At 44.0% G+C, this 12530-nt stretch overlaps 1 protein-coding gene across 4 annotated transcripts in view; it reads left to right on the forward strand.

Moving 5' to 3' along the window:
* Positions 1-8499, forward strand: part of LOC113483594 (calcium-activated potassium channel subunit beta-2) — a 155955-nt gene extending 147456 nt beyond the window's left edge. For all 4 annotated transcript variants that reach the window (XM_026855268.1, XM_026855265.1, XM_026855267.1 and 1 more), the window contains one exon: positions 6333-8499. In XM_026855268.1, coding sequence (XP_026711069.1) covers positions 6333-6617 — 285 coding nt within the window. In that variant the 3' untranslated portion in view covers positions 6618-8499. The remainder of the gene's footprint in view (positions 1-6332) is intronic.
* Positions 8500-12530: the final 4031 nt, after the last annotated feature.

The following is a 12530-nucleotide window of genomic DNA, read 5'->3' on the forward strand; positions in this document are numbered from 1 at the left end:
CTTGTTATACCCATTCCTCATTTTAAAGCAATATAAGGCTTCCAGCACCTGCTTCACTGGTAAATACAGAGCAGAGAAAGCAGAATTCAGTGCACAAGCTGAGCTCACATCTCTGGAGGGGGCAGTTTTCTTCATCCCATGCAGGGAGTGCAGCTCATCCCACACAGGGTGGTGTCCCCCAGGGGCTGGAGCCTCCCTCATCCTTTGCAAGTACTTTAGAGGCTCAGGCTAGCGCTGAGCACTTGTCACATTGATATTCTTGTGGAGCTGTGGACAAGTCACTTCCCACCTGGGTATGGCTCTGCATGATAGCAAACACCCCTAGTGATGTGCATGGAGCATCCGTGGTGGTGAGAATAAAAATGGCCTTGTTACTGCAGGGCCAGGCAGTGTGATGGGGAGAGACGAGAACCCCATGTCTAACAGCAAACGTGTCTCTGTCTCAATCTCTGGTGACAAACTCTGCGCCCTGAGCATCTCTGCTGAGGTCAGCTGTGCCACTGGGGTCAAGGCACAGCACTTACCGCTGTGGATGGTGTAAAGATGCTGAAAGTTTGCTGAGCAGGGACTGTCAAGATAAAAGCAGCAACATAAAAGGCCTGGCTTTTGGGCATGTATAAGCTAAGGAGTCAGCTCATCTTTCTCGCACAACTTCCCCGATTCCAAATATTGAACAAAAAAAACCCCACAAACTTTTAACAAATCTGCAGAAGAATTCCTCTCTCTGCTTCAGCAAGTACAAAATCCAGCATAACTCCATCCAGGTGGGATGGAGACAGCTCCTGTCTGGAGGCTATAATGAAGGCAGTGGATGCACAGAAGGCATCTCCCCGCAGCCTGCAGCCGCAGCTGTGCAGCTGACGCAGTGCTGTGCATCACACCCAGTCAAGCGACTGCCTCTTCGCAGGTGGCTGTTTGCTCCTTCCACATAGCAAGGCAGGATTGGACTAAGAACTGTCCCTCTCCCCTCCTTCCTTTCTTCATATCTACAGTACCTGGGTACCCAGGACGGCAAGCTGCAGTGAGCTGGGACCCTGCTAAGCCATTAATCTTACAAGTGTTAGATTTGCATTAACTACTTAGTTATCCAAGGTCACTGAACCCCAAACTATGGGTGCTGACAAAGCACAGCCTGTGACAGCAGAGCTCCAGTTCAGGCTTCTGACAACATAACCTATTGTGTTTCTATTTATGGCAGCAGTTCAGCAGACCAAATTACTTCTGCATATTAAGATGAAGCGATATTAAAATTAGTCAAAGCACGGCATGGTTGCACTGGGCCGGTTATTGTGCTGGATAATTAGCTTCTGTGGCTGAGAGACAAAGTCCTCTGGATCTGAAGTGTGAAATGGAGAAGAGTGCCCCCATCTTCTCCAGTTTGGTGTCAGTGCAGAAAGGAGGCACTCGCTGCCTGTGGCAGGGCAGACCCCACTGTCTGCTGGGGCAGAAGCAAAATCCAATGTCATTCATGCCACAAATTGATTAAAACAGATCAGATCAGTCTCTGTGCTCCACTTGGTTCAAATAAAACAAGAGATTCAGCATCAATCTCCACATTCTTTACACATGTTACCAATGATTTCTGCTTGCTGAAGTGGACTTTGAAATTCTCCCAAATGCCGCCTCCTCTTAATTTAATGTAGGCACAGTTAATACTTCTTCAGCCCAAGGTTGTTTTACAGGTTAAGCTCTGCTCTCGGGAGGATTCCTAGGTTTTCCTGACATGCCGCTGGCTATGTGACCTGAATCCAAACACAGTTTTGAATGGAAGTTTGCAATGTCTATAAAATACCTGGCTTCTTGTGCCTGGCTGAGATTAGCAGAGACTCCAAGCTCAGATCAGCACAACCCATCTCAGCTCCCTGGACAGGCATTCCCTCTCGCCTGGCCAGAGAGCAGCCCCGTGTGGTGGGATGAGCAGCCCTGAGCAGGTTTTGTGATGCTCCAGCTGAGTGCTAGCTGTCTCTCTCCATCTACCTACTCAGGTCTGCATTTCCTATCTTTCTCCTTGCCAAATAAACAACAACAACAAAAAGCCATCCCTGGCTAACTGAGCCCTGACATTGCTGGGGGTGTTGCAGAGCATGGTGCTTACCCTCTGAGGCCAACACCAGTGACATTCAAAAGGTCAGCATCCCCCCACCAACCTCTCTGCCTCGCTGAGCACCGCCGCGCACGCAGAGCAGCATCTGGATCCCGTCTCTCTCCTCTCCCTGCCAGCTAGCACAGATGAAGCAAAACGCACTTTGATTTTAAATAATGATTAATCTAGGAGACTTGCTGTCTAACCTAGCTGTCAGCTCACGAGGTGCAGTAAGGAGTAGGTGCAATTTATATTGAGATCTACAGCATGCTGCTGCCAGTCTCCAGCGGGAATCAGTGGGAAATAAGTGGATACCAGTCGAGCTGCTCAAGTCTTTCCCAGGAAAATGCACAAGATTTTTCATGGCTTTTCATTGCTTTTGCTGTGCATTCCTTATCTCTAGCCTTTACAACAAGCCCATCCCCTCATCAATAGTACAACCAGAGTGACTTAAATGCTTTCACAGCTACACTTTCCTTCCTCAGCTGTCAGAGGCTGTAACAGCCTCTGCGAGACGTAAATTGGCTGATGTCCCCTTGTGCCTGGACCACAGAGCCAGGCTGTCACCCTGAGGAAGGGCTGTGGTAGTTAAAGCAGTTCTAGAGGCCCCATTTTGATCTCATACTATATCACTTTGATTCTTTTCATGTCATGGCAGCCACTGCTGATTTATACCCATGCTCCATAAGTGAGATAACAAGCAGGATTTAATCACCAGAATCACCGTTATGCCAGCTCTAACTGCCTGGGACTCAGAAATGATGGGGGATCTCATGGTGATTTCCCGCTGTAGGTTCAGGTATTTATAACGTGGGCAGGAGTTTGCCTGGTGCCTGGGGGGAGCAGTGATGTTCAGCTGTGGTTCCTAGCAGATGCATTTCTGTGCTGGGACTAGAGAATTCAGTCTGCAGGAATCAATATCAGGCCAACGCAGACACAAAGCCGGTTGCACATTCCAAAGAGATGTAAATTCACATTCTGACCACTTTCTCACTTGTCAAAGCTTCTGGACTCAGCATGGACACAAACCCCAACCACAAACTTATGGCGAGAGTCATGTGTTCCACTGCCCAGCCTGAACTGGGGGCTTTTCTGCAATATTTTTTTTTCAGAAAAACATCACTGATTAAATGAAACTTCCTCCAGGCTTCCTGGAGATGATGTGTTCTCTCCATCCTTGGAGATATTCAGAACTTGACTGGACAAGTACTGAGTAACACTGCACCGAGCAGGGCATTGGACGGGACATGTCCAGAGGTACTGCATACAGGCTACCTATCCAGTCCTTTAGATTAGGAAAGTAGAGATGGAAATGTAATAACAAGTTCTCTTTGTAACTGCCTAGTATGTCCTTCTTGTGACCAGACTGCAAGTAACACAAAAACCACTTTCCTCACAGTGTATCACAGACTCTTCACTTGAGGTAGAGACACAGACATTGTTTACTTCCAGATTTGGAGATTTCCAAGTGTTTGATAACACAGATGTGTAATAAAACACCATAGATTTAGTAGTCTACATTCACAGCTACAGCATAACAATTGTGAATATAAAATTCCCTGCCAGTCATTAGAGAAAACTGAATGAAGATTAAACCATAGAAAACCTCAAAACATCCCACTATCCATGTCTACCTACTTGTACATCAATGACCCACGCAACATGGCAGACGCCAGCAACCAGAGCCAGCCCTGGGCTATCCCTGGGGAAGCCAAGGCACGGAAGGAGGCCAGGAACATTGCACAACCACAACTTAATGTACACAGAGAGTCCTTGTGCTGAGGAGCTCCTCAAAGCTGAGGCTGAGATGCCTCCAGGAGCTCAGATCTGCAATGAGGCAAGTAGCACATGGAGCAAAGGGCACTCATCTTTTGGAGAGTGCATGGGAGACCATAGCCTGGAGAGAGAGTTTCAGCACAAGGAGCCTGGCTGAGAGGCAAAGCAAATCAAGGTCCCTTGCACAACTGCATATCACAGCTTCATACTCCCAGACCCTCATGTCATGGGCAGCCCAACCAGCCCTGCACAGCTGGTGTCTCTGTGCCATCAGGTGTAGGAGGAACAGCTCAAGTTCTGCTTCAGCATCATCATTTGCTTTGAAAATGCTTGGAAAATACTCAGACTTGCAAGAAGTCAGACCTCCCCCAGCTGCATTCTTGGGATATTTCTGCAGACTTTGAGTCCAGGAATCTGTCATCATTTGGGCTTTTACGTGCCTACAGTGTCCTGTCAAAAGGGAAGGACCAGACTTTGGCAAGAGCGGCCAAGTTCTCTTTTAATCTCCTCCCTCAGGATGCTTCATGGGACTTCAAGAAGCAAAAATGTATAGCACCGAAGTTGCAAGGAAAAAAAAAAAAAAAAGCAAACAAAAAAAATCTGAGCTGGAAATACTGCTGTTACAACAATGACAGCACATAAATTAGTAAAAGAAAATGAGGTATGTCTCACTGAGAAATTTCCCCTACTTATTAGATTATGATCTATTAAAGAGGCATAGGCACTGGAAGAGGGCTTATGGCTTTGGACATTTAAGACAAAGATGGGCAGAGTGCAAGAGAATATCCTGGAGGGAGCAGACCTGCACCAGCAGGAAGATGGATGAGATATTACTGCTCTGATATTTTCCATCTCTAATTTCTAGAGCTCTATGAAATATTCATAATGGCAATGCTGCCATGCTCTACCCTTAATGCTCCAGTCTGCTAACACCAGACAATCTTTCTGCTGCTCTTCAAATCATATTCTGTACTAATAAACTTGCTAATGAATCAATCAAATCCTGTTATGAGGTTAATCCTTTGATCATCATTACGACAAGAGATTTATCGCAGTACATTACAAAAAAGTCACAGCATAGTCATGACAAAGAATGGAGGAACATTTATAGACTACATACATTAAAACTATAATAATCAAAAGCCATGGGTCACATTATTCTAATCAAAACATCTTTTTTCCTTTGCAAAACTCACTTTCTCTCATTAAATTACCTGGAGCTACTTTAGGTACTCACCCAGGACAAGCAGGTTCAGCATCGTAGGCAGAGACCATAGCAGGCACCCACAATCACCCCATAACTGTGAGAGAACGGTGACGAGGTGATTCCCCTCATGCATGTTCAATGAAAAGTTAAGCAGCAGATTTCTACCCCTCCCACAGCAGTTCTTGACTGGGTAGGGAATTTAATCAAGATCTTGTGCAGGTGTAGAAAATCTTCAGGTGTGGAGGGGGCATAAGTGCCTAGAAGAGAAGAGGGAGTGAGGAGCCTTGGTTTGTGCCTATCAGTCCTCTTCCAGCACCAGCACATTCAGGTGTTTCTGCTCTAGGTCAAAGTGCAGGTGGCCTCAGTCCTTGTGTGTCTGCCCACAACCCCACCAGTGCACACTAGCTCTATGCAGGGAACGTTCAGCACAGCCAGGGGTCACTGTCCTGCATGTTCCATGGAATATTCTTCAATGCATAAACTCCATAAGCTAGTTTTTTAATTAACTGGCCTTTAGTATTCTTTGGGAATGCCAGGTTGAAACTGTGTCAGATAGAGCCACCCCCAAAACTTCATTACTTTGTGACTAAGACTGAAATTCAAGAAGCATCTTCAGAGAGAAGGAACTGTTTGACTTATGCTGGGGTCAAGAGCAAAAACAAGACTAAGAGTCAGCCTGGTAGCCAGGCTGATCTTCAGCTAGAATTTGAATGAAAATCCTGTGGGCGGTCAGTGGGAAAACTGTTTTCTCCTCGACCATTTGTCCCTAATTAAGACATTACCCACAAGGGAAAATTTGTATAAAGGTCTCTCTTCAGCCTTCTCTCCTCTGGGTGAACTCCTGTGCCCACTACGATCGCTCTGATCTGATCCAAGTGAAATCTGAACTACCAGATTTGTATTTACAGAGAGTCAATTACCCATCTAACTGCGAGCATATGCGTGCCACTTAAGATGAAGAGGTACTTCATCAGTTCCATTTTTGCATGTGTAAATTAGCAATAATAATATATTCACCTATCTCACGAGGCTGCTGTGCAGATTAAAGCATTAATGTTTGTACAGCACTTGGAGGTTCTCCAATGGGAAATTCTGTAGATGTGCAAAATATTGAGTTTTGTCTGTGATAAATTTATTATTAACTTAATAGTATTCCACTCTTATTATGAAAAGCATAATCATCTTGAGATTTTCCTGCCTGCCACCTGAAAACAGACATGATATCTGGTTTGGAGATGCATTTTTCTCCCTTTAATTTCTTCCCAGTGCTCATACATACCCAAGTGTGGCAAGAATTATGAGGAATCCATGTCGCTGGTGAATGTCGTGATGGAAAACTTCAGAAAGTACCAACGCTTCTCCTGCTTCTACGACCCTGAAGGTGTTCAGAAAAATGTGATATTAACCAAACTGTACAGCTCCAACGTGCTGTTCCACTCCCTCTTCTGGCCCACCTGCATGATGATTGGCGGAGTCGCCATCGTCGCGATGGTAAAGCTGACTCAGTATCTTTCCCTCCTCTGTGAGAGAATCCAAAGGATCAACAGATAAAAACAAAAACTTCTCTGAGATTTAATTACAGCGAAAATACTGTTTTCTCATTCTTCACCAAAGAACCTTAAGTTTGTAATGTGCAAGTCTGTTATAAGTTCCTTACTATATTCTTATAAGTAGAGCAATAATGCAAAAGCTGTTCTATATGCAAACATGATGTTATTATTATGCAGACAACTGAAAAAAATACTGTTTTGTGTTGACCGTCTATATGATCTTGTTTTATGCTGATACTAGTACTTCTTTCTTTTCTACAGCCAAAATAGGGCTCAGTGTGACCATTTGCCAAGCTTAGTCAATTGACATTTTCAATGTGAAGGATTCTGGGGAAAATTCGCTCCTGGGACAAAGGGCAGCCAACCACTTGTGCATCACTCAGGTCTCACGTCTGGCTCAGTCCATGTGATGGATTTGTGACTTTGCTTTTTTATTATTGGGGGGGGGGGGATGAACGGGACAACTGATGCATTAATGGGTTTTTTTTAATGGTAAGATGGCACAAAAGGGATGTATTTTGAGGCCAGGATAAGCATACAGTATTTTCTGCCTAAGTAGGACTTGGTGATGCTTTGTGTTTGCTCCCTCAGTTCAGAAGTAAATTTTGCCCTATGATGTTGAAGGTCTTTTGGAAAACACCTTGGATTTTTATTTTATTTAGTGCTATAATTTCCTCCTGTCTTATCAACATCATCTTTGTCACTTGCAGAAGCTGTAGCCAAAAAACAAAACCACCTTGTTCCGTTTTCTATTCTAGTCTGAGCCCTATTGATGGAGAAGGGACCAGAACACCTTATGTAAAGGTTTATTATTCATTTGTCTTGTATTTGCTACCATATCACTGTAAAGAAAAAAAAAATAACACAATCAGCTATTTTTTCATTTTTTACTTCCAACTATTTTAGATTTTTTTACTTGATATATATACAGATATATATATATAAAGAAAAAGCTATATTATCTCTAGTTGTGTATTGGAACTTGATTATGGGGATTTTTTTCTTTGTTTTTACCAACTGGAAAGTGAACAGTATAACTCATGTATTTATAACCTTCATCCTTGGATAATATCATAACATGGAGAAGCAGCACTGTAGGATCTTATCCAATATTCATGATGTTGTTTCAGTCAAAGGTCTCTGTTGCTGTGACATCGGAATTGACAAAAATCTCATCCAGTTCTATGGCTCTATTAACTGAATTGTTAGATAATCATCATAATACATCTGGAAATCTCTCCTGACCTTAACTCAGTATGCAGTGCTGGCTGATATGAATTATGATTCAAAAGGCCCAGGTGCAATGATCTATAGGAAAAACTGAGATTCTAAGATTTGTCCTCTCTGACAAATATTTACCATGGGGACCTTGCCAGTATGATTTCATGCACAATATAGTCACGATTTCTGCATAATTTATTTTTATTCCCCTGTAGAAAGCATTCCTTCTTATGTTGTGTTTTAAAGACACCTCTCGCAGTTTCCCACTTTGCACTCAGCCTGAAGGACAAACGCAAGGCAGCTCCTGAGAGCACCCTGTGAACTCTCTACCCGATAGCTCAAAGAAACCATTTACAGACCTATTCAAACCCAGAAACTAACTTTTTTTCCCCTCAAAAAGACTGCAAAGCAAGTATTCTGCTTAGTTCATCTATATATAAGTACCCTTCCGCAATGTAGCATTAAAAATTTCAAGATGTTACAAAACTTTACAAGTCATGCAAGTGTAACGTGAGCTGTAAAAAAAACGAGTTCTCAGCAGTGAAAATGAACCTGCAATCTTGTAATCAGTAGTATAATTTTCCTTAGGTAAATAAATTCCTGGAGGGTGGGGGTATAATCAGGGCTCCAAAAATATGTAATAAAAATATTAAATTAAATCTTCCAGATTTCAATATCTTCTGCCTTCAGATCTGGCTTGTTTCATCAGACTTTTCTTTGTATCTTCGATTACCAAGAAATGAGGAGTGCTGATGCAACAGGGAATTATAAAGGTTTATTAGCAAAAATGGGGTTTTGATCAATCTGTGGGAATCACAGAAACCTTTATCAGTGGATCTGGGCACCCTCGGCGTCAGTGGGACTGGATTGCAAAGTCTTGGGTGGACTGACAGCAACCCTTATTTGACCCCCCGTCTGCCAGCAGAAAGCGTGACTCCCCCAGGGGGATGGAGATGGGGGACCCCAGCCCTGTGCCGCAGTACCCCCTGCTCTGACGCACAGGCACAGGACCGACGGCACTTTCAGTGGTACCACCGTGCGGGGACGTGGGGATACACTGCCTGCTGCCCATAGCACAAGGGGCTGCAGATGCTCATTGTTGTTGTTACAAAACCTTATTCTGCAGGTTATCCCGAGAAGAGGGGTATCTGGGTGAGGCCCACAGAGCCACACAAGGAGGCATCGTGGCCCATTTCTAGATAACCCTGGTGTCTCCCAGGGTGCACCTTCATCCTTTATGAAGTTGATTTCCCCTCAAGCAGAGAGGTTTGGTCTGTGTTCAGTGCTGCCACCCTCAATCATCCCTCGACCATCTCCCCACCATCAGCTCGCTCACGGATACCAAAGGAAGGACCACGCTGCTGATCGCGATTCACAGATCAGAAGTGGTGCACAGCATCACCAGCAAAGAGCTGTGGTGGGTTTTTTGCACCATTACCGACACTGATGTTGGCTGTTCACGTGACAGTTTATGTGGCCTGAGATAAAGTAGCTCTTCAGTTGTGCATGTGACATTTTCGGCACCTGTATTTCTGCGTGTTCGTTCTGGTGACAGGAAAGCTGATTGTTCCTGACATTTACACATCAAATGCTGCTTGCAACACATTGCACCATAAACATTTCACCAGCGCTCCTGTGAGTGAAACATCTTGACGCTGTTGCAGTCTATAATCATTTTGTTGACATTAACGGAGAGATCTGTGGGATAGCAAAACAACTTGAGTAATTGGATGGAGTGAGGTAAAACAATAATTTTAAACTGAATTATCCATCTGATCACTGGCACAGTTAACCCCCTACTGAAGCATCAACATTGCAAATGCAGTTTTTGACAACTCCTGCTGCCCCAAAGAGAGGTCGTATTTCAGTGGGGATGTTACCCTGTGCTCTTTCTTTCTCTACTTCCATTTTAATACCATGTTTATCCCCTGCAAAAGGAACTGATGTTCCTGGAGCCTGCTCAAATGAATAGGAAAGACAGGGTAGTGAAATTCAGTGATCAGGCAAATCTACCCTGTTTCTGAGACTGGTCCTGCTTCTCCCCAGCACTTTACCTCTTGATGTCCCAGCTGGGCATTCGGGACAGCAAGGAACAACCAGTTCTACAAAACCTTGGCATGGAAAGGTGCAATATGAAAATGGCAAGGCAGTATTCACAGGCATTGTGAGCCTATGAGAGGCACCACCGTGGGATGTAAAGTGTACATAAGTATTCCAGGTGCCAAATTCACATGGCCTTTTAATAGTTGTTATTTTTTTAATTAGATTATTTATGTCAGGTCTTATTTCTATTCTGGAACATCTAAATCTGAAGCTGAAGTGTGAACATCCCTGCTGTAATACTCTGAAACTTGGCACCTTGCGGCAGACTTACTAAATGTCACCAGCTAGGACAACAGAGATCTTATTTTGGTTTAGCTTTCCTAATTGAGGAGATGTCACTTTATCTCACAAAATGTACCCAGAGTGCGAGTGTACCCAACGCCAGTGTGAGTCTGAGATGAATACAGAAAGCAAACACAAGAGCCTGCATATCTCGAGAAGACACAAATGCAGTGATTTCAAACCTGAGTGACAAAAAAGGAATCAAGTCCCAAAGTCCCAAGGCAAGGCTGGGGATGCTGCTGGCTTCGCCTCCTCATCTCCATCCTCATCACCAGCCACGAAGAGTTCAACGGAAGAAGTTACTGAGAAGGAACTGGCTGGTGTAAGTCTGGTCCCAGCAGATTCCTGCAGTTGTTGGATATGTAAGCTGTGACCTTACAGCAATACCACTGTACTAGTACAACCTCGAAAGGGAATGGCACTTTCAAGGTAATACCACCTTAGAAACTGGTCAGATCATTTCCCTTCTCATACAATCATTCCCTTATTAAAATAGCTGTAGTCATTCGAGTGGATTGAACCAACATCTTTGCAGCAATACAATTTTTTCAAAGACTCAGCATCCGAGCAGGGTAGCATCAGCTCTCCATTAGCCGCTGTACTGCTCATCATCTATCAAAGATCTGGGAGAAAAACCCTCACTTTTCTGCTCCAGTGAACACTTGTCACTTCCCAGCACTCGATTTTACAGAAAGAAAACCTGCACAGTTTGTGGTGTACCCAAACATCTCACAACTGGATACAAACTTGGCCAAATTGTTTTTGTTGTGCAGGAAAGAGTGAAAAGCAGGGGTAAACGTCAATTACTTTGGGTGTTTTGAAAACAAGATGTTTCCCTTTGTCAGTTTGAACTGATGCCACCTTTTAAAATCCAGGGATGGGGATAGCATTTTTATTAGGAAAGCTTGAAACATAAATACAATAGTTCCTCTGACATGAAACAAAACTATCAGCAATTGCTCCATTCACCAAACATTTTGAACTTTGAGTTTTTTTTGAGGCTGACCAGCAACACACCTCACCCGTCAGTGAAGTGCAGGACCAGTCACACAGATGTAACCAACAGCAGCCCTGGCTGGGCTCCAGTAATTGTCGTCACAGAGATCACTGATCATCGCTGTGGGTAAAGTAGAGCACAGCACCTACCTCAAAGAGTGTAACAGCTACTAAATTGGGAGGCACCAGGAAGGAGGGAAGGAGGAAAGGAACCTTTATCCATTATCTTTACCCGTGTGAGGCAGCACCCATGAGACATCAGCTCCTCTCCCAGGTGCAGACATCCCCAGAGAAGATGCTGCTGCTCCAAGGAGCGATTCATGTGCATGTACTCGGTGCGCTTTAAAACAAAACACCTTAATTTTTATTTTTTTTTTTTTTTTACATTAAATGGAGCGGTCAGGCCACATGATTCAATTGTTTGAGCTATTGCAAATTAGGGAGGACCCTCCAGGCAGAGCCCGAGGCCAGTATATCTGGGCAAGTGGATTCAGCATCCTACATTAGCCCCAGAAGCACAGCCAGCACAGCGCTTGGCCCATTGTGAGCTGGCTCTGCCAAGCTCTGTCCTCTCTTGTACTTTGGGAAATCTCAGTGAACCAGGAGGGGTCGGTGCCTCACTTGCCACCTGGCAAAGCCGCACTGCCTCTGACCACATGATGGTCCCCTGACAAGACATTTTTTGGCCCTGACCTGCAGTTGCTGAATGTAAAACAAACCTCATTTCACACAGACTTTTTCATCCTTCAGAAATGATCTGAAAAAAAAAAAAAATGGAAATGATGCCAGGTGAATTCACACTAGGCTTTTTTGAATGAATCAAATCTCTCTGAACACTGAAAAGTGTGTTAACATTAGCAGAACCCTCCATACAAGCCTATCTACATTTTATAGCTCTCCATTTTCATATAGGGAGCTGGTAGGTGAGTTTATTTTTAACTGAACTACATTTATTCAGGTGAGAATTTAGTGTATTTCATTGCCTAGTGATTGTATTGTAATATAGAGGGAAAGAGATGATCATTCTAAAATGCTCTGGAAACTCTGTACATACAGCAAGACTAAAGCGTGGCCATTTCCAGGCAAAAGAGCAGCAAATGACTCATAAAAATGATAAGCAGAGATGGGGAGTCAGCTTTCTCATCCAAAACACAGAAAAGTTTGTTTACTTTGGAAGTTCAAGAAAAACAGGTGAGAAGTAGGAGCATCTCCAGGAGTCAGGCAAGTCAGATTTAGGGGACCAGATATGTTCATCCCCCCTGGTACAGTACAGCAGGAACAGCCACTGCTATAGGTTGCAAAAAAAAAAAAA

Source organism: Athene cunicularia, assembly GCF_003259725.1.
Source record: "Athene cunicularia isolate RWA chromosome 9 unlocalized genomic scaffold, athCun1 chr9_part1, whole genome shotgun sequence".
NCBI classification, from domain to species: domain Eukaryota; kingdom Metazoa; phylum Chordata; class Aves; order Strigiformes; family Strigidae; genus Athene; species Athene cunicularia.